Below are 20,132 nucleotides of genomic sequence, written 5' to 3' on the forward strand. Positions count from 1 at the left end.
ACTTGAACTCTAATTCCAATTCCCCTGTAGTTTACCTTAATCCATGTTTTCTTGATAAAACACGGTGGAAAAAAAAACAAAGTGACATTAATCCCGCTCGGCCATGATGTGTTTACCCACTCACCCCGACTGCGCTCTGAAATAGATTAAAAAGGCGCCACGATGCTTTATCACGGCACCCTCTGGCTTCACCTGCCCTCTTAAATGCGCCATCGGGGAGCCCAATAGCCATCGTACACGGGTCGAGGACAGGACAGGACGGCACGGCCCGAGATAAGAAGGGAAGTGGTCAAATATTTCCGTGTTTGCCGTTTCATGGGCTTGGCGACGTGAGCCGCCCGTGCTCCAAAAGCCATTCATCACCATTATGTGCCGTCAGGCAGGTAATGTCACGGGAGGCAGGTCCGGCCGGGCACGCCGGGCGGGGGCGGAGCCTGACGCTATTTCGGGGCTTGTCTCGTTGCCAGCTGCACTCCATGCACGCCGTGTAATCCTCCAATCTCGTATTGGCGGAGATGCTTGGCAAAGCAAAGGTTATCACGGGTCACATTTGTATTTTCTTTTGTTCTAGTCCGTCTTTTCATCTGGCAGTAAACGTTCTAAAAATACACATTGGCTCTCTCGGGATTTTGATTCCAGCTTTCGCCATTGTGCCCAAAAATTAAGATTTGGCATTGAATTGGTTGGTTTTGAAAGGGTTTTATTTAGTTTGATGGACTAAAAATCATACTTTAAATGGAGTGGCATTGAATTGGTTGGTTTTGAAAGTGCTGTATTTGGGAGAATTCCATGCTTCCTGTGTTTTGCTGGAGAATTCTTCAAAAATGAGTTGTAGAAGGGTTGTATTTTATTGTTCGGAGACAACACGTTGCTTTTTTAAAAGGAGGGATTTAAGAAAAATGCTAGCCTGGATCTGATGTTTGTATTTATTTTTAGTCAAAGGGCTGCGTTTTCACATGGGCTTGGCGTCTCATTAAAGATGCCTCAAATTGGCACATGTCACTTTGTGTCGCCATCTGTTGCCACCGCCCGCTTATTTGGGATTCTTCCACACTTGGCGGTCATTTCAGCTAACACCTGATGTTATTTACATGATTTCAATGCCTTTATTGGCATTATTGAAGTGAATTCAAGGCTTCACCACCAAGTGCCCAAATAACAAAAAGCAAATAACATAAATATCAATAAATATGTAGTCAACATAAATAAGCCCACCCCCAAAAAATGGCAACTATCAATTGACTATTTAAGGAATTGAACAAATTTGCCATCCATGGCAATTTAACGGTTCAGAAAATAGTCATCAAATGTGTCTGGCTAACGTCAGCCAATCGGCACTCATTGAAATCTATCAAGTGGCGGCGTAAACCAACGCATCTGGCAAGCGTATTCATTAGAGAAGATTTTCTATCTTCATTAAAATTTAAATGACTTTCACCACAGAAAGCACTGCTCCATTTTTATTTTCACTGAGCTCGGCATCTTTGCTCGTACACACACACTCACACACACTCTCACACACACTCACACACACTCTCACACACACAAAAAGACACACCTTCCCTATGTAGGCCAATGTCTCCCCTGGCCACGGAGGTACGAGAACAAGCAAATTACACAGAAAGGATCTGAGGTAGATATGGCGGTCTTACCTGCTGAGACGTTTGCCACTTTAACTGTTTTTTTTTTTTTACCCGTAAATACTGTCTTGAGTGAGCTAACAGTCTGGCTGACTGCTGTTTTCCAAGCATTTGCTCATCATTTCCACTTAGCACAACTTTAGAGTTCCAGTTAGCACAACTTAAACCTGTCAAGTTAGCACAACCTAAACATTTCATGTTAGCAGTACGTGAAACCTTTTAGTTAACACAACTTTAACCCTTCAAGTTAGCACAACTTAAACACTTCGCGTTAGCATAACTTAAACAATTGAGGTTAGCACAAACTAAACATTTCAAGTTAGCACAACTTAAACACTTCACGTTAGCACGACTTAAAAACATCAGGTTAGCACATAGCAACTCTGCTAAAATGTAAACAAGTGTTATTTTCCAAAAGTTGTAGTGGAGCACAACGATAGCATCGCCCCCCAAAAACTTTACGGCAATCAATCCAGAAACAGAAATTCCAAATCCAACCTCAAACAAGACGACGCGAGCGGAAGCGAAACATTTTGTCGTGGCTTTGACAGATTACCATCTGCCATTCCGCCTGCAATTCTTCAATCGGACGCAGCCGGCGTAGATAAATCTCCCTCCGTAATAGTGTAAAGGGCGCGGGGGGGCCTGAGCAAACCGATCCCAAATCTAATTGAATCCGCAAACAGCCGCATGTGTACATCAGATTAGCATCAAATTGAATTTCCTCCGCACATCTCGCCAGTGGCCTGTTTTCTTGAGCCCTGGTCAAACATCCCTCCATCTTTTTTGTTGACTTTGGCCTCAGAAGACATCGCTCAAACTCGTCCGTCCCGCTTTTTCTATATCAAAGACCTTCAAAATAGTGACTGTTTTGGCCCGAATATAAGACGACTCCCACTCTTTCAAGACCAAATTCAATTTGTATACACCAAATAATGACAGTACCACTGAATCAAATGACTATAACAATATTGTCCTCATTCACATCATTCAAAACCTGTCTGACACTTAAACTATTTCCATTGTGTAATAAATAACAGCCATTGTTCATCTCTTGCCAAATGTGACGTCCTATTATAAAAAATAGGATCTTTTGTCTATGCGCAAACGTTGCAACATTGAATGAAAAGGCCAACATTTCTCACGCGGCCACATTGTCTTTCTCAATCGGCCCGCGAAAGGTCAGAGAACGGCGGCCATTCTTCGGGGCCACCAGCCGGGCTCCTTATGAATCCATTTTTATCAGCTCTAATAAAATTTAGACCGCCCCCCTCCCCCGATCGCATTAGCCGGCAGCGGCGAGTGCGAGATGACTCGGGGCCGATAGAGGCTTATCGGAGAGTGGTCGGGCGCCACCCGGACAATTATTCCGCCATTAGGCCGAGTCGGCGTCGCGATGAGCTTTTTCCGTCTCGAAGTCCGCCGTTCCGCCTCGCCGCCTCCCGTCCAAATAACTTGGGAAGAAAGTTGCGACGAGGTCATCTGGTATTCCGAAATGGTCTTATCGCGACTCATCTATTCTCCAAATCCAATTTCGTCGCCGGTAGCGATGGACGCGCTGCGCAATGCATTCTGGGAGAGACTGTTCCAAAAAAAGAAAAAGAGAAGGAAGTTTAATCTTATCTGTAAATTGGGGCACGTTTGTGATTTCAATTTGACGATTAAAATGACAAATACGGGATTCTTTGCCATTTACGTTAAAAAAAAAAATGGACTGGATGAAGTTGCCTAACTTGTCTAAACTTGCTATTACAGATGTAAAATGTGAAAATGGATTGGACGCCCGGCTCAATGAGTTCAACAACTTGATTGCTCCAAGATCGATCCGCCCCCAAACCACCTGACCACCTGATCACCACAAAATACCCTCCCCCTCCTGATTCCAACTCTTCTAACGAGAGCCTTGGAATCTAAATTGCACAACCCAGCTTGAGAAAATGTGGTTTCTTTTTTTTGCCAAACCTGACTGGACTAGAAAATCCCATTTATTTCCTAGGGTGGGGCCGCCAGGGTCGCGAGGACAAATCACCGCGTCGGAAAGTCGAAATTCTAATCAAGAGCCAAACGGCGGGGAAAAAGGAATGGGCCGCAGAAGGGGCCGCAGAAGGGGCCGGCCGGAGGGATGAAAATGACCCATTTGATCTCACCTTGGGTGGCCCAGCGTTCTCTCTCTTCTTCTCTCTCCCCCACATCCAGCCCTGCTACTCTAATTGAGCCACTTGCTCGTTTTTAACCACACTTCCTATATTGATCGGGTGGACTAGTGTTTAGCACTTTGGCCTCGCAGTCCTTAGGTCCCGGGTTCGATCCCGGGTGGATCCTCGCTGTGTGGAGTTAGCATGTTCTCCCTGGGCTTGTGTGGCTTTTCTCCAGGTGCTCCAGTTTCCTCCCCCCATGCCAAAAACATGTATGCTAGGCTAATTGGATGCTAATGTGTACCTAGCTATGAGTGATTGGTTGTTTGTGTCCGCGAAAAAAACACATTTGCAAAAATTAAACCAATATAATAAGCACAAAAGTATATTATTAACTTGTATATCACGGTATAATAAAATAGTCAAAAAGCGGTAATAAGGGCTTTCTTTTGCACCTAATTAGATCCGATATTTGAAGGTGCCATTAAATTGCGGTAATTCATCTTTCTTGAGTATATTTGGCATTATGACTGATGGTACTTTCACGCTTTTTAGCTCCCTTGATTAGCCACCCTTCACCCACCTTTCTTCCTTTATTCCAGTGACATATTCTTTCCAATGGCCAACTTTGGAAAAAGTAAAAGGGACCTGGATGGACAAATATGCTTTTTAATTCTCTAAAATCTCAACAAAAACAAACTGGAGGGTGAAAATAAGGTGATTATTGGACTATTTTGACGTCTATGGCTGCCAGTGGCACTGAAACTGGATGATTAAAAAATCCTTTAAAGAAAGGATTTGTTGTCTATCACTGTCAATGCCTGCAAAATACTAATAAGCATCTCAAATAGCTTTAGATTTAATGACTATACTTGTGCACAAAGTGCCATTTTAGCATGATAAGAAAAGCTTTTCTCGACGTGAGCATCGTCCACGCTCTTTAAACGGCAGGAAAGAAAAAAAATCAATCCATTCCATCTCTGCCAGACGTTCAAATTGATTCAAATTGTTGAAAGTTAATCAAGCGTGCGCCTTCATTTTTCCCACTTTTGCATCCTTCTGGCTCCGATAAATGGAAGCGTTGATTATTTCCTTCGAGGGGGAACGGCGCTAACAACCTTTTTTTTCACAGTCAAATCACATATTTGCTCCCTTTCCAATAACCAACGGATTTCATAATTAATATTCTACCCTATCTAAAGGTGGAAAATGGCAAACCCCCAACATTATTATATTAAAAACTATTGGGATAGTGATGGACTCATTTGGCTGCCATTGTCAACTGAAGACGTTTTTCGAATGGTTTGCCTCTGCATAGTTGAAACCAAAGATGGCATTTTTGGGGATGTGATGTTGTACTCTCAAGGGATTTTTTCCTCCCCTGTTATTTGTTATTTTGCCACAATAAGTCGATGAAAACAATCTCCTAATAAATGACTAAAATGAACAATAGATTTGACGCGGCTTTGATTTTTTTTGCGCCGCGACAATTCAGTCGGGGTCACCGAATGTGCGAAAGCGGGAAACGCACACAAAAGCCAAAGAGGCGAGAGATGTCCGCTTCAATAACGTCGCGGAAAGAAAGTCGCTAACAAGCTGAGAGTAGGAAATGATTTTCTCGCCGAGGTTTTCATCCGAGATGATCGCGTACGCGCCCACAAAAAGTGGCGGCGTCGCCGCAACGCCGCCGCACGTTGTGAACAGCGTTGTGAAGGCAGAGCAAAAAGACGGGAAAGAAATGTCGTGTTATTTTGATGGAGAGAGTCTTTTAGGTTGCAGAGCTAACGACAAGACGCCATTTTTTTATACAGACGTCTGGATCTTTTGATATGATCATCTGGAGTGGGGCTTTTCAAAAGGGTCTGGTTATTGGCTCTTTTTTTAATTGGCCCTGGCCTCAGCTCACCTTAGCTCACCTGCTGACTCCAGCAAGTCAATACTTTGGCCCCTGATTTTGCTGATTAGCTACGAGCTAATGCTCCCCGGTGGTACCGAGGTTGACCGTTCCGCAAAGTCTGTTATTTTTTCCTGGCTCATTTCAATCTCATCTCATTAAAAGTGTAACGTATATTCCGCACTATAAGGCGCAACAAAAAAGAGCGCTTTATACTACATAAGGCGGCCCATTCATTGAAGGTGCGCCTTATAGTGCGGAAAATTCGGTACAAAACACGCTTTCTCTTTCAACCAGTCTAATACTTTGTCTTTCTTGATCTGTAAATAATGTTTTACTTGTCTCATTTTATTAACCGCTTTATCCTCACTAGGGTCGCAGGGGGTGCTGGAGCCTATCCCAGCTGACTTGGGGCCAGCGAATCAATGGCAGGGCACAAGGAGACAAACGAATAGCTAGGGGCAATTTCGAGTGTCCAATCAGCCTACTGTGCATGTCTTTAGAATGTCGGAGGAAACCAGAGTACCCGGAGAAAACCCACCCAGACCTGGGGAGAACAAATTCCACACGGGGGGGCCGACCTGGATCTGAACCCAGGTCTCCCACTGTGAGGCCGACACCACTCAGCCGGCGGGCCGCAATAAATGACATTATAAAGATTCAATTTGAAATGCACTTATGGCCGCCTCAGCCTATTAATGGTGTTTATGTGGATTCAAATGAAATTAGCCGTGCAACAGGGATGATTTGACAGTAATGGCGCTCAGACATGACGCAGAGCGGGCAGGCGGGCGCCGTCCTGATTGTCAAACTATATTTGGGAAAGGGACTACTAACCACGACTAATTTGCCTTCGGACAAGGGCTTGGCCGTCCAAAATGGCCGCCCAAAAAGATCGCCAGCCTTCTCCGTCGGCGCCTCTCCATTTATTTTCTTCCCGGCATTATCGGCGAGTGCATCCAAAGGTCACGTTGACACCCAGGCGCCGGCCCATCCTTCTGGGCTCCAGATTACCACTGTAAATAACCTGAGCGGCGCCCTGTGCGCGCTTATTATTACATTGGACAGACGGCAAGTGGGCGCCAGTTGAATCTGCGCTCCGAGTAATTATATGGCGGCTGATCCGCGCTAATCTCCAGATCAGCCGCCGTACTTGTAAACTCATCGCGGCGACGGCCGGCTTGACTTTCTTTCCCGAACACGGATTACGGCCATCCCGTGAAAATGTTCGACGGACGTGTTTTCCAGGTTGCCGGGCTGTGTCTGGATGGGTTCCGGCACCCCTGGCAACCCTTGCGGTTTGGAAAATGGAGAAATGTTCCTTCACTCATGTTCATATATATATGAATTACAGGAAACGGTATACAATAATCCCTCAAATATCGCCAATACGTAGAACAGACGTGGCAAAGTAAGGTCATCCTTGTTATAACTATTTAGAATATTATTTTTTCTTTAAGGCTGAATCCAAGTAGCAGGAGTGGCTTCCGTTTGAGTTTCAGCATGGATTTTCACTTTTTTTTCCCTCTTACTTAAAAAAAATCTTGCTTTAAATTGAAATCCACGCTCAAGTCAAAGGTTTAAAGATGAATATTTACTTGTGGTCTCTTTGGCAGTCAACAAGCACAAACCGTGGATAGAAGCTTCTTACCACGGCGTCATCACGGAGAACACGGACATGGTGCTTTTGGACCCACCGCTGGTCGCTCTGGACAAGGACGCCCCCGTACCCTATGCAGGTTAGCCCCGCCCACACTCACCTGTACATACCTGTTTTTTTAGCATGTCCCACTTAGAGAACAATTCCAAAAATATTGAATTAGAAGTAAGTTTTGGTCAAAATATGAGTAGGTTTTTCATCTGTCAATTTTTTTTTTTACCGAACGACTTCAATTACCGTTTTCCACCCGTAATATTACAATGTATGACTCTGTGGTTATAATTTGATGATTTTAATCCTTGGTATTACAATGAAAATTTGAAAATGTTAATTTTTAATTAAATATGAAGCAATATGGCCTTTTGGGTCGTTAATATGAATAAACATCAACTTGGGGGTCTTCTCCATGTTGCTAAAATTCAATGCGTGGGGGAGGCGTGGCCTTTGGGCTCAAACCGGCGACCATGTCGACTTTGCACGAGAACCATCGCACGACCAGTATAATTAAAATTGGAGCCGCCCGACTTAACGACAAATCCCCACACCCCCCGTCGAAAGAACCGCTAGCCACGGCGAGGCACTCCGACACCCCCGCCGTGTGGACCATTGTTAAAAAGAGATGAATTAGAAAGCCCCCGCAGCATTTTTCCGGGGTCTCCTCGCTAGCTATTGTCAGGGAATGAAATAGTGGTCTGTCCGCGCCACGGCGGGTTTTCTCGGGGCAATCGCTCACCGGAATTGACCTTTTGCCGTTTGCCAAACGGGCCGAACGGCGAGCGCGGCGTAGGCGGCGGCGGCGGGAAAGGAAGAAGAAAAAAAAAAGAAAAGGATCAAAAGTAGTTTTCTTTGTCTCCGCCGGCTTCTCGTTTAAGATTCAGTCGGGAAGCTAATCCGTCTCGGCTAATGGCCCCATACGCGCTCAAAGTGTTTTTTTATTGGCGCCCAAATGACCCGTCTGGGGCGTTTCGGGAAGCCGTTTGCCGCTCGTCAAGGTCCAAAACGTCGAGCCGACGCCGTCGTTTCAGGCGCTGACCAAATAAACAACATTTCAAGTCAATTAGAAAAGATCAAATAGCATTTCTTTTATGGTTTTGTGGCTCCGCCCACGGCATGCACAACTTCGACGAGGGTGGGGCAATTGATCCGATCCCCAAAGAAATCTAATGTCAATTTTCAGCACATTTTTTATGGCTTTTGGTAAATTGGAGAGATTGTTGTGAATGATTTTATAATTTTGAAAGAAATATAATCAATTTCATGCAAAAGACCAAAAAAAATGAAGTGTTTGTTGCCAAGTTGTCCCGTCCAAAGCACTGAAAGCATTGAGTGGCGTCCCCTTCCGGAACAAGTGCACTCTTGTTTTCTCTTTGGCGTTTCCTGTGGTGCACGTCGGCGCTCTTGACAGTCCGAGTGTCGCCACTTGACAACTAAATGGCTCTTTGGGGAGCCCCATTTGACAGTGCCCACCAAGATGGGGGGGCGGGACACAAGGACATTTTTATACACACATCCCTTATGGACAGAATACATACAACCTCAGAGTAGTATCCTGGTACTGCTTCCTCAAATTCATTGATTTGGAAGTTTGTCTTTGTTTTCATGGCAGCCATTGAGTTAATAATAAATAGCGTTGGAGGGATTTTTTTTGATTTTTTTTGCTCTTCTTGCCGATAGCACGTTGCTTGAATAAAAGATTTCTTTTCTTTTCTTTTCTTGCCACCCAAGAGCTGAAGCGTAGCGAGAGCGAGCAGCTAGCTGCCAGAATGCTCACCTTTGAGTGGCAGTCCCTCTTGTCCTCACGTTAAATGACACAAAAAGGGCAAAGCAAAGGTCCTTGTAGGTCATCTCATGGCCGTGACCAAAAAAATACCTCCTTTTTTATTCATTTACCCGCCCAATAAACATGCCTAGCCACATTTGCCAGCTCCTTTTCACGGCAACGTTGGCTCATCCGCTGCCGACCTTCCCGGTTCGAGTAAGTGGGACCTCCCCTAGCGGTAAACCCCGCCCCTATCCTCCGCGAAACGGCTCTCTGCCAAATGAAACGCAAAGTGGCCTAATGTGCTGAAAATGAGTCACTTAAGAGCATTACAGCGCCATAATTGACCCCGGAGCCCCCCCCCCCCTGTCCGGGAAAATACACTTCACCTCCCGGGTGGCGAGCTGGCGTTTACGAATCCTAATTAGCCCTCGACTTCACCGTAATTCACGTAATAGAGTAGCAACACGCTGCCGGCTACTTGGCAACCTTTATAGAAGAGGTGAATTGATGAGACCCCTTCTTTTAAGCCCTTGAGAGCGGAAATAGAAAATAATAACGATTGTGCTCTCGAGGGTGACGGATGTAAGCTAGGCACGGAAGAAAATGAAAGGAAATTCAAGAAGCTGTATTAAAAAAAAATCAATTATGTTGGCAATCTGACAAGGAAATTGCAGAATGGGTTAAATTTTTAAAAATCTTTTATAGGAGGTGTCTATTTTTATTTTATAGTCTCATCTAGTGAGATCTACGGGGAGCTCTTCAGGAAGGAGGATTTCACCGTTAAAGTCGGAATTTGATGTTGAAATACTTTGAAAAAGTTAAATACGTTAGAATAAGATGGTGTACTCATGCGGTGCGTTTAGGGACAACTCGGAAAACATAGCACTCGACGTAAAGCGTACAATTTGTAACATGACCGTCATTATTTTTATCATTTGTGAACAGGGACTCGTTTGACTTTGACTGTTAAGACAATTTAACTTTGGTCTGAATGTGTTCAAGTCCAATGTCATTTGTACTATATTTTTCAGATTTTCGTGGTACGGCGGCCAGTTCCCATTTGACATTCCCGCACGTATACGTCTTTTTGTCCGTCCTGGTTTATCTAGGCGATTCCTCTCTATCATTCCATCTTTTTTTCCCTACAAAACAGATGTTAATCTCAAGGTGTCTCTGCGGAACGCATTACTGTTTTGTCTCTTTCACCTTGGAGGGAAAACAGTAAGACATCCATCAGAGAGGAGAAAAATAATGACATGGCGTTGATGCCATTGCATCCATTTTGCTGACATTAATCAGTTTGTAATGAATGAGTCAATTGCTGCAAGTTGATTGTTTTGGGGGAAAATGCACTTGCAATAAGGAATGTTTAGCAGGTTTGACCGCCGCTAGCTAGCATAACATAGCTTCCCAAGTATATTATTATGCCATCATTTTACCTTTATTTTTCTGTCGTGAATTGGAATTAATCTCTATTAGCCGTGTAACACATTGGCCACCACAGCATATATAAAACATAAACAAATACTATAGTAATAGGAAGTAATAACAACGACAACAAAAACAACAATAATAATAATAACCATAATGACCATTTTTCCAACTCTTCTCCTATTGAAATGGAATTTTCCGACCCGTCAATATACCGTACTTCAGATTTTGCGGACGTCCATTCCTTCCTGTCATTTAACCGTGAACCAATAGGAGAAGAGAAGAAAAATGACACCATGGCACAACGGCGACGCTCCATCGACTCGCTGGAAAGGTTCAAAAGCCAGACGACTCCATTTTTACGCTCGCGCGAGCCGAGAAAACGGCGACGGGAAGATATGCAAATGGGTCCTAATTGGCCTGTCAAGATACAGAAGACCCCGTTGAGTCGCAGTCTGAAAGCGAGAAAAGAAGAAAAAAAGAAAAGTGGTGAATACAACAAAACCACCTTTGACATCCGTTTCAATTGTTATGGAGTTTCAGGAGTCATTTTTAAGAAATAAAAGTCATTTTCCTCCTGTTGAGGCTCATTTTTTACTGCTTTTTAAATGGCAAAGATGTCCAATCATTTTGGATTCTGTTTTAATTTGTACATTAAAAGAATATTATCAATAGAGGCGGTCAACTGGTCGCACTCCCAATCACAGGAATCGAACAGTGTCTCATTCCTCATACCGTCAATCAAAATGTTCTTCCACTTTTGGCTTCATTTCAACGGACATTGCGCTACTCCTGGATGTTCAATCTGGGTATTTTATTATTATTTTTTTTGTATAGTAAAACTCGTCATCATTGGGAGCATAACAGATGGGCCCGGATAAGCGCGCCATGGTGATGGGCGCCATGACTCGCACGCACGCTCGCTCGCTCGGCTCGGGTCAAGTGGGAATGGGGGCTGGCCGGCGTTCAGGCCGGCAGGCGAGTCGCTGCACGGGAGCCTCCCTTTGACTCCCACAAACCGCTGGAGTTAAATGAATCATGTGCTGGATGTTTGGAGCCAGGCAGGCAGTTCGCTGCCCCGCGGCATTTCAACCAACAACTCTCATTGCCGCAGTTTTTTTTCTTCTTTGTGCTATAGTTATCAAAAAAAACGTGCTAGGTTTTATGAACAGGCCCATATTTCTTCTATTTTACCATTAATTTGACATATAATGTTTGTTTTTGGTTTCTGATATTTATTTGACATAGCGGTGGAGCGGTGAATGGGTCCGCCTCGCAGTTGGGGGCTCGAGGGTTCGATCCCAGTTGGGTCCTGGATGTGTGGAGATTACATGTTATCCCTGGGAGACAAATAACCAATTATGCTAACGAAAATTTGGCTCACCAATTAGCCTAGCATGCATGCTTTTGCCGTGGGGGAGGAAACCGGAGAACCCTGGAAAAACCCACAAAAGCCCAGGGAGAACATGCAAAATCCACACAGTGAGGACCCACCTGGGATTGAACCCCGGAGCCCAGAACTGCAAGCCCGTCTTGCTGACCACTTGTCCACCGGTCAGTTGTCTCCCTCAAAATTCTTTTAACAACAAGAAGAAGAACAACTTTGTTTGTAGACAGCAATGAAAAGTTCTTCCCCCTCCCTTGTCACACTTTGAGTTTGGACGCCAATCCATTTTCTGCTCCATCCGTCGTGACAAACATTTTGGAATTCAATTTTACAGCGGCAGGCGGGCCAGCGAAAAACGGTGGGGGGGCCGGCCGGGGTGGTGGGGAAAATGCGAGGTGTATGGAAATTGAAGCCAGATTTGATCTGGCCTCTTCCTGAGTCAGCAAACGTGTACTTAGGCCTAGCGCCGGGCGCATCCGTTTTCTTTGTGGCCACTTAGCTAGCGCCTGCCCCCCTCCCTCCGGGGAACGCTTTCCATTCACTCCCTTGAAATTCTTGTGTTTTTTATAAAGTCAACGCCATATTGCTAGCCAGGCTAATGACAGTCTTGTAAAAAAAAAAGGCTGAAGATTCAATGATTTTTATTCATATTTTTTTTGAAAATTCAGGGTTTGACATTTGCTAGAAATGAATTTGACGGCGCCTTCTTCCTTCTTGCACTTTCTATTTGGAGTGACAATCTACTTTGCCAATTAGCCACGCGCCCGTGGGACACACTTCCCCGTCCTAATCAGCTTTTACTCGTTAACAATGCCAGATATCACTTCTCATCAGGAAAGTCAAACAGCGGCAGCGACTCTACTCCATGGAGGGCCGCCCAAAAAAAAAAGAAGAAAGAAAGACTAATAAGCTCAGACGAGTTGTCACATTTCGAAAATGGCAGAAAAGTCGAATTGAAGGACACTTCGTTAATTGTTCAACCGCTAAAAATCTCTTCCGTATGTAAGTACACACATTTATATAAATACTGTGTATGTATATACTGTGTAAATTTCCCATGGGTATGAGTGTGAGCGTGAAGGTTTGTTTGTCTCCGTAGCGGGCTTGGATAGGCTCCAGCACCCCCAGATCCTTACGTGCTACAGAAAATGAATGAATGTATTTATACACTACACTCTATTATTTGAATTTCTTGCTGCCTGGATTAAAGTTAGCATCCAATTCACAGTACTTTATCGTGAGATGTGAATTTTGGAACAAAGGTGCTTTGACTTCAAGCAAAAAGAGACATTACAGGCTTTTTTTGGAGTGGCTTTTGCCATGGAACTTCCGTTTTTGAGCTTTGATTCTTCACTTCACTTCTCTCGCCTGAACTAAGCCCCCCACGTCTTGTCATTTAATTAATGAGAGACGAGCGCACGGGGGCTCCGCCGCCACTCGCCGCCGCCGCCGCTCGCACTTCCGTTTGGAAGCTGGCCTCTTTAATCGTCGTCTGTTTGCCCGCTATCATTATTTGTGCAAATGGATTTTTACATGGGCCACGTATTCTACTTTGCAATTATCTATGATGCTCACTTCCCATTCTACTCTAATTATCCACCTCTCTGCGTCATGGATTTGGGGTTCGCCGTTTTTTTCACAAATAACACCAAAAATGATGTTTTTTTTTTTGGGGGGGGGGGGGGGGGTTGAGGTACTGGAATAAATAATGTAATCTATCTGACCATGGGGTTAAAACAGGATTTTTGCCAAGGTTGCCATGAGTACGTTAAGTTGAGTTTTCACAGAATTAGCTTAAAGCTAACTCTGAACATTCTTTTTACCTTTTTTTTTTTATTGCTCACTGCTGGAGCTGTGCTTTGATTGGACAAATTAATCACTCATATCGTTGCCATATGGCCCACAATTTCAGCTCTTCTGGGAATCATTTATTTTACCATAATGATGGTTATCACTCATGGACATTTTTGCCCCCCTGCCGTCAATGGCAGCCAATGAGTGAACGAGGAACCTTAAAATCCCTCAAAAGCAGCAGGAATTGCTCAAAAATCAGCAGGAAGTGACATACGAACAAGAAGCATCCCTCAAAATGATCCAAAATTGTCGGGAAGTGACCCGCAAGTGCCCTAAAATGATGCAAAATAAAGTCATTGCTTACTATTGACAGTCATCGACGTCCAATTTACTTGTTGTTTTTTCTGGCAGGTGAAATTTGCGCCTTCAAGATTTCCGGGCAGGACGTTCCGTTCGAGGCCATCGTTTTGAACGGCACGTCGGGAGAAGGCGTCCTGCGAGCCCGAGCCGGCGGCGGCGTGGACTGCGAGAGCCAGAAAGAGTACACCTTCATCGTCCAGGCCTACGATTGCGGCAGCGGACCCGCCGGCGACGACAGGAAGAAATCACACAAGTCAGTCACAACAATCTTACCATTATTGACTCTATTTAAAAAGAAAAAATGGCATTTATCGTAGGTCTAAACCGCGAGGTGGGCAATTCGTCGGTTATTGACTAAAAGGGTTTTTTTGTCAAATTGACCGTTTAAACCTCTTGATTATGATGATTTTTCTGGGGGGAAATCAGCAAAATAGTGAATATGAACAAAGTTATTTAATTTTTTTAAGAAAAGTATCTACAATAGTAGATGAATAAGTAGAACAGAACAATAAATATGATACAGTTCTACTTAGAATGGCCTAAAATCTATTATTTTTGAAAAATATTTAAGTATATATATATTTTTTCCTATTTATTGATACAGTTGTACTTAAAAAGGCTTAAAATCAATTGTTTTTGAAAAATATTCAAGTCAAATATATATATATATATATATATATATATATATATATATTTTTTATTTATTTTATTTTATTATTAGAATCTTTTGACCTTAATGCAGGCAAACTTCTCTTTCTGATGATAAAAAAAAATGTTTCTAAATAGTTTTCATGTTTCCCTGACAAAAAATGCCGCTGAAATATTACAAAATAAGAAAATAATATTCAACCTTGACACGCATCACCTTTCAAATGCCAAAACTTGGAGAAAATAGTTTTTCGGTAAATTTAACTCGCTGCAAATCAACTTGACGGGAATTGTGCAAAATGGGGAAAAAAAATAATAATTCATGCATAATTCATCTTTTGTGTTTGTCTTTGTGGGCGACGTCAAAATTTCACTTTGCGCACAATGGAAAGCCAGCGGCAACCACGGCAACCGTCACGCTTGACACGTATTCTAAAATGTTCTATTGTATATTTATTTGATGAGTGACTTGTTAATTTTTGTCGCAAAAGTTAGAGAAAAAAAATCACATTGCTCCCTAAAATAACAATAAAGTTGCTAAACATTTGTTTTAGGCTTTTGTATAGAGTTCAATTTCTTTTTACTTTTTGGATGCTAACCAATCTCCTTTCTGCGGAATTATATATTTATATTTAGGTATAGTAATTATGAATAATTAAATATAACTATATTTTTTAAAAACAAGGTCAGACATCAATAATTTTGGGGTCATAAGGTCAAAGGTCAAAGGCCAAAGGTCAGAAAAGGGATTTCACTCCAACCAATCACAATTGAGCCTATTTAAGGCCATAAATCCATTTTATTTTCTACCAGAAGCTTACAAGCAGAGTGCAATTTCAAGATCTGTCCGCTTCATTTTTTGGGGGAAAATTGCCCTCCAACCAGAAATGGAAAAATTCAAAACAAAAAGAAAAAGAAACAAACCATCATCATCTTCACCTTCTTCATCATCATCAGCATAATTTTCGTTTTTTTTTCTGTATCCAATGTATTCCAGTGTGATCCCTCATCCAAGTTTCCTTTCCCGTGACCTTCCCCGTAAGTCACATCCGCCGCGCATCTGGCAAATTAATGACATTAGCTTAATGAGGCCTATTTGGAATGTCACGTGGCGATAAGGACGCGCGCTCGGCTTCGCACGCCGTTCCTCTTCCGCCGGGGGAAATTCGTCCCGCCGCTCCCCGAGCTCATCAATTTCTCTCTTCCCACCTTCTGAGCCGCCGGGCCAATTTTTTTCCGCGGCTCGTCCCGCGTCCGCCCGGCGGCGACGGCTTCGATCGTAGGCCGTCAACGCCGCGTCCGTCAATGTCACGACGCCCGCACGCACGCCATTCTGTCGGCGGCGCTCAAGTCAGGGGTGTCGAAGCCCCGTTGGCTCGACGAGCGTTTTAGATTTGGCTCACAAAGTGAACTTACTTACTCAATGGTAGCAAATGAGTGAATTGGACGTCTATCGTTGTCAATGGCAGGCCATGACTTGATTTTTTGTCACTTTGTTGTGGTTTTAGGGGAGTCGCGTCAATTTTTGGAGCATTTTAAAGGACGTTTCTTGTTCGTTTGCTGATTTTGGGGCATTTCTAGTTGACTTTTTGGACATTTTAAGGTTTTTTGTTAACTCATTGGCTGCCATTAATTATTCTGTTTTGAAAGAATGAAGTGGAAATGCAGAAAAGTGGTTTTAAAAGTTGGACGCCGTGATTAGTGGCATCAAAAGGGATTTAGAAAGGCAATCCAAATGGTTTGAGGCAAGGTTTGATGACCCCTGATGGATTTGTGCTTTTCTTCCCTCCGTCTGCGGTCTTTCTCTCTTTCTTTCTTTCTTTCTTCTCTCCACGGATCGATACGGAACGGGCGGCTTTCCCGCTGGGCTGTGGTCAGGGCGGTGGTCCACGTTCAAGTAGACGACGTCAACGAGTTCTGGCCCATCTTCCGCGAGCCTCTCTACAAGGCTTCGGTGGTCGAAGGCAAGATCTACGACAGCATTTTGCAGGTCATTTTACAACTCTTGGCATTGTCACGTGACTTTCATCCAACAAAATTGGCTTCTATTTAAAAAAAAAAGCTAAGAAATGGTTCATTAGAATTACATTTCATGATTTAGTCTCCTTGGTGGCAGCATTTTTGGATGGATTTGAGTCCACAAAATGCTCTAAATTCTATATAATAGCTTGCAATTGCTTTTTTTGTTGTTGTTTTTTTGGGGTGGCGCCACAGGTGGAGGCTTGGGACCAAGATTGCTCTCCACAATATAGCCAAATTTGCAACTATGAGATCGTCACCCCCGACACGCCGTTTGCCATCGACCGCAATGGTAACTGTCATTTCTTCATCCGCCGCCTTTTGTCTTGGGTAGCCTCCGGCACCCCCGCCATTCTTGTTTGCACGATCAACCGGACTGAAAACGAATGAATCCACTTTTCAGGCAACATCCGAAACACGGAGCAACTGAACTACGACAAGCGGCAGAGCTACGACATCGCCGTGACGGCCTTCGACTGCGGTCAGAAGATGGCCAAAGACAACGTGGCCGTGCATATCCACGTGGAGCCCGTCTGCAAAGCGGGATGGCAAGGTCAGTAAAAGACCCCCAAAAAATCCAAAATGAAAAAACATTGGGGCTAGGATCCAGGACTCTTTTCCTGAGGAATATTTCCAAGCCCGCCACATGGCTTTCCTCCAGGGATTCTTTTTTTCCCCGTTTTCGTTTTGGAAGCCACGTCTTGCGGAAATCAAACTCTGAAGTGCGGCGGGAAGAAAAAAAAAAGTGGGAAGTGGGAGTTGTGGGGGGAGCCCCATATCCAAGGCAGAGACTCTCCCCTGCCGCCTCACCTGTCAGCACTGACAGCATCTCAAAAGTCCGACCGGGGAAGGAAGCGAGGGGAATCAAGAAGGAGATGAAGAAGGAGAACTCAAGGGAGGAAAGACAGAAACAAAGTTGGAGGCAGACACACAGCTAAGAATTCTTGAAAAAAAAATACCAAAAAATACACTTCTTGCTTTTTATGGTGATCTATTTAGCGAGTATATTGTTATTTGCTCCGTTAGCAGTCGGAAAGTCAACATTTTCAGGGGTCGCTGGGAGGCCAGCTCACATACGTGAATAACAACAACAAGGTGCGTCCAACTGAAGGTTTTCAACAGGTGGTTCATGTTAGCCAATGACACTTCAACGGTTGTTCATTTTGTCAGATACGCATGTTGAAACAAAGTACCAGATACGGTTCGGGCCCGGAGATAACAACACTCAACCCCCCTCTGTGACTCTTCCAGGCTGGACCAAGCGTGTGGACTACGAACCGGGTACCGGAAGCAAGCCTCTCTTCCCCAAGATGCGCTTGGAGACGTGCGGGGGGCCATTTTCGGGCGTCAAGGTGACGGTGGAGCTGCAAACCAACCACATCGGGAAGGGTTGCGACCGAGAAACCTACTCCGAGAAGTCTCTGCAAAAACTCTGCGGTGAGTCCAAATACTAGAGTCGTCTTTTAATAAGGATCGTCTTATATTCGGGTCAATACAGTACAAAATATATATATATAGTCATTCACGACATACTGCTTTGTTTACACAAAGTAGCTAAGTTTTGTCCGATGAGGAGCTTGGTAAAAAAATAACCAAGTTGTTAAAAGAAAAGAAATAGGTCAGCAACTTTTGCAATAATAGAATAAAGAGAGAAAAGGGAGGGATGGATTTGGAAGGCCTTGACTTGAAACGCCAAGAGGTCGCCGTGATGACTCAATGCAATTTTAATTAAACGGGAGAAATTGCATTTGATGTGGGCTTCCGTTTTATTGCGCTTTGCTCTCTGCTCGGAATTCTTTTCAGATCCTTAATGAAGTCTCTTCGGCCGTTCCAAATTGTGACCTTGGTTACCGCATTTCATTAAAAAGACGAATTTGTACGAACTCATTACTCTTCATGCCCATTGACGGCGAGGGCCGTCCAATCCATCAATGGTTAGAGCAGTCCATAATTCCTCGATAAGTAGTTCAGAAAATGGATGCACACATTTCACTAAAGTTCTAATCTAATCTAAGATTTCAATCTGAAATATAAAGCCTGAAATTGAATTCCAGTGAGGCGTAGCACTATCTTAAATGCTCCAAGAATATGAAAGTAGCCACAATGGCGCCTTGGCTTTTTCCTCCAGGAGCGGCGTCGGGCAGCACGGACCTCCTCCCGGCCCCGAGCCCGTCCGCCAACTGGACCCGCTCTCTGGTGACGGACAGCAGCCGCGACAGCGACCTCATCTACCGATTCGACGGTGGTCAGGCGGCCAACGTTCCCGACGGCGTGGTGCCCCAGAACCTGAGCGAGCAGTTCACCGTGGCCACGTGGATGAAACACGGTCCCAGCCCGGGACTGCGAGCCGAGAAGGAGACCTTACTGTGCAACTCTGACAAAACCGGTGAGGGAGGAGGGGCGAATCCCGGACCCCCGTTCACGTTCATCCCGCCGTTCCGCCGGTCTGATTTGTGTGGTTTTTTTTGGGTTGTTCCAGAAATGAACCGGCACCATTACTCGCTGTACATTCACAACTGCCGCCTGGTCTTCTTGCTTCGAAGAGATTTCAGCCAGCTGGATACTTTCAGACCGGCAGAATTCCATTGGAAGCTTGAGCAGGTCAGTGTTAGTGTCAGTTAGTGGTTAGCCTTGTTAGCAATGTTGAATTGAATGCTTTTATACATAAACAATCCATAAGTCAAACTTTTCCCATGAAATTTCCAGAATACGGGATGAATAAAGTTATCCATCCAAGCCATTTTGGGTTGAGGATAGGTTTTAGTGGGAATCAAGGAGAGTGAAAAAGGTCTTTTAGATTGATGCGCTAGCACATTAGTCCTCGTCAACAAGCCCGAGTGAAGTTTATTAAGCTGATTAGAGAAGATTCCTGGCTACGCGTGTGCGCTGCCGAGCTTGAGTCGGCAGTAAAAAGCCATTTGACATCATTGGGGAGAAGAAGCTGGCCAGCCATTTCAATGCTATCTCCCGTAGCCATGTGCGCTATATGCGCTAACGTATGTTATCTGTGGGATGCACGGCCCACCCGCCCGCCTACCCTTGCCTGCCTGCGACACACACGAAAGCCCACAAGGCAAAGCACACTTTGATTTATTTCTTTTTTTTTTATCTTGTTGACATGGATCGTATTTTTCCCACCCGCCTCAGAATACATCAAAGTCGCATTTTATTCATTTGATCAAAAATGTATCTTATAATAACAATAGTAAAAATGGTTTCAATTTGACTCCTCCTCCTCCTCCCAAATCAGTACCCGCCCACTTGCACCTACACAACGCTATACATTCATTTATTCATTTTCCCGAATTGCTTACAAGGGTGGCGGGGGGTGCCGGAGCCTTTCCCAGCTAACTACAGGGACTAGGCAAGGGACACCCTGAATCGGTGGCCGACCAATCGCAG

The 20,132-nt window shown here is 44.3% G+C and overlaps 1 protein-coding gene across 1 annotated transcript in view; it reads left to right on the plus strand.

Annotated features, from left to right (window-relative positions):
- Positions 1-20,132, plus strand: part of clstn2a (calsyntenin 2a) — a 31,350-nt gene that overhangs the window by 4,801 nt on the left and 6,417 nt on the right. Inside the window, exons 2-9 of the mRNA XM_077723777.1 lie at positions 7,286-7,408; positions 14,115-14,316; positions 16,590-16,701; positions 16,926-17,022; positions 17,134-17,283; positions 17,982-18,167; positions 18,859-19,116; positions 19,210-19,331. Coding sequence (XP_077579903.1) covers positions 7,286-7,408; positions 14,115-14,316; positions 16,590-16,701; positions 16,926-17,022; positions 17,134-17,283; positions 17,982-18,167; positions 18,859-19,116; positions 19,210-19,331 — 1,250 coding nt within the window. The remainder of the gene's footprint in view (positions 1-7,285; positions 7,409-14,114; positions 14,317-16,589; positions 16,702-16,925; positions 17,023-17,133; positions 17,284-17,981; positions 18,168-18,858; positions 19,117-19,209; positions 19,332-20,132) is intronic.

The sequence above is a fragment of the Stigmatopora nigra genome, chromosome 9, assembly GCF_051989575.1.
Source record: "Stigmatopora nigra isolate UIUO_SnigA chromosome 9, RoL_Snig_1.1, whole genome shotgun sequence".
NCBI lineage: Eukaryota > Metazoa > Chordata > Actinopteri > Syngnathiformes > Syngnathidae > Stigmatopora > Stigmatopora nigra.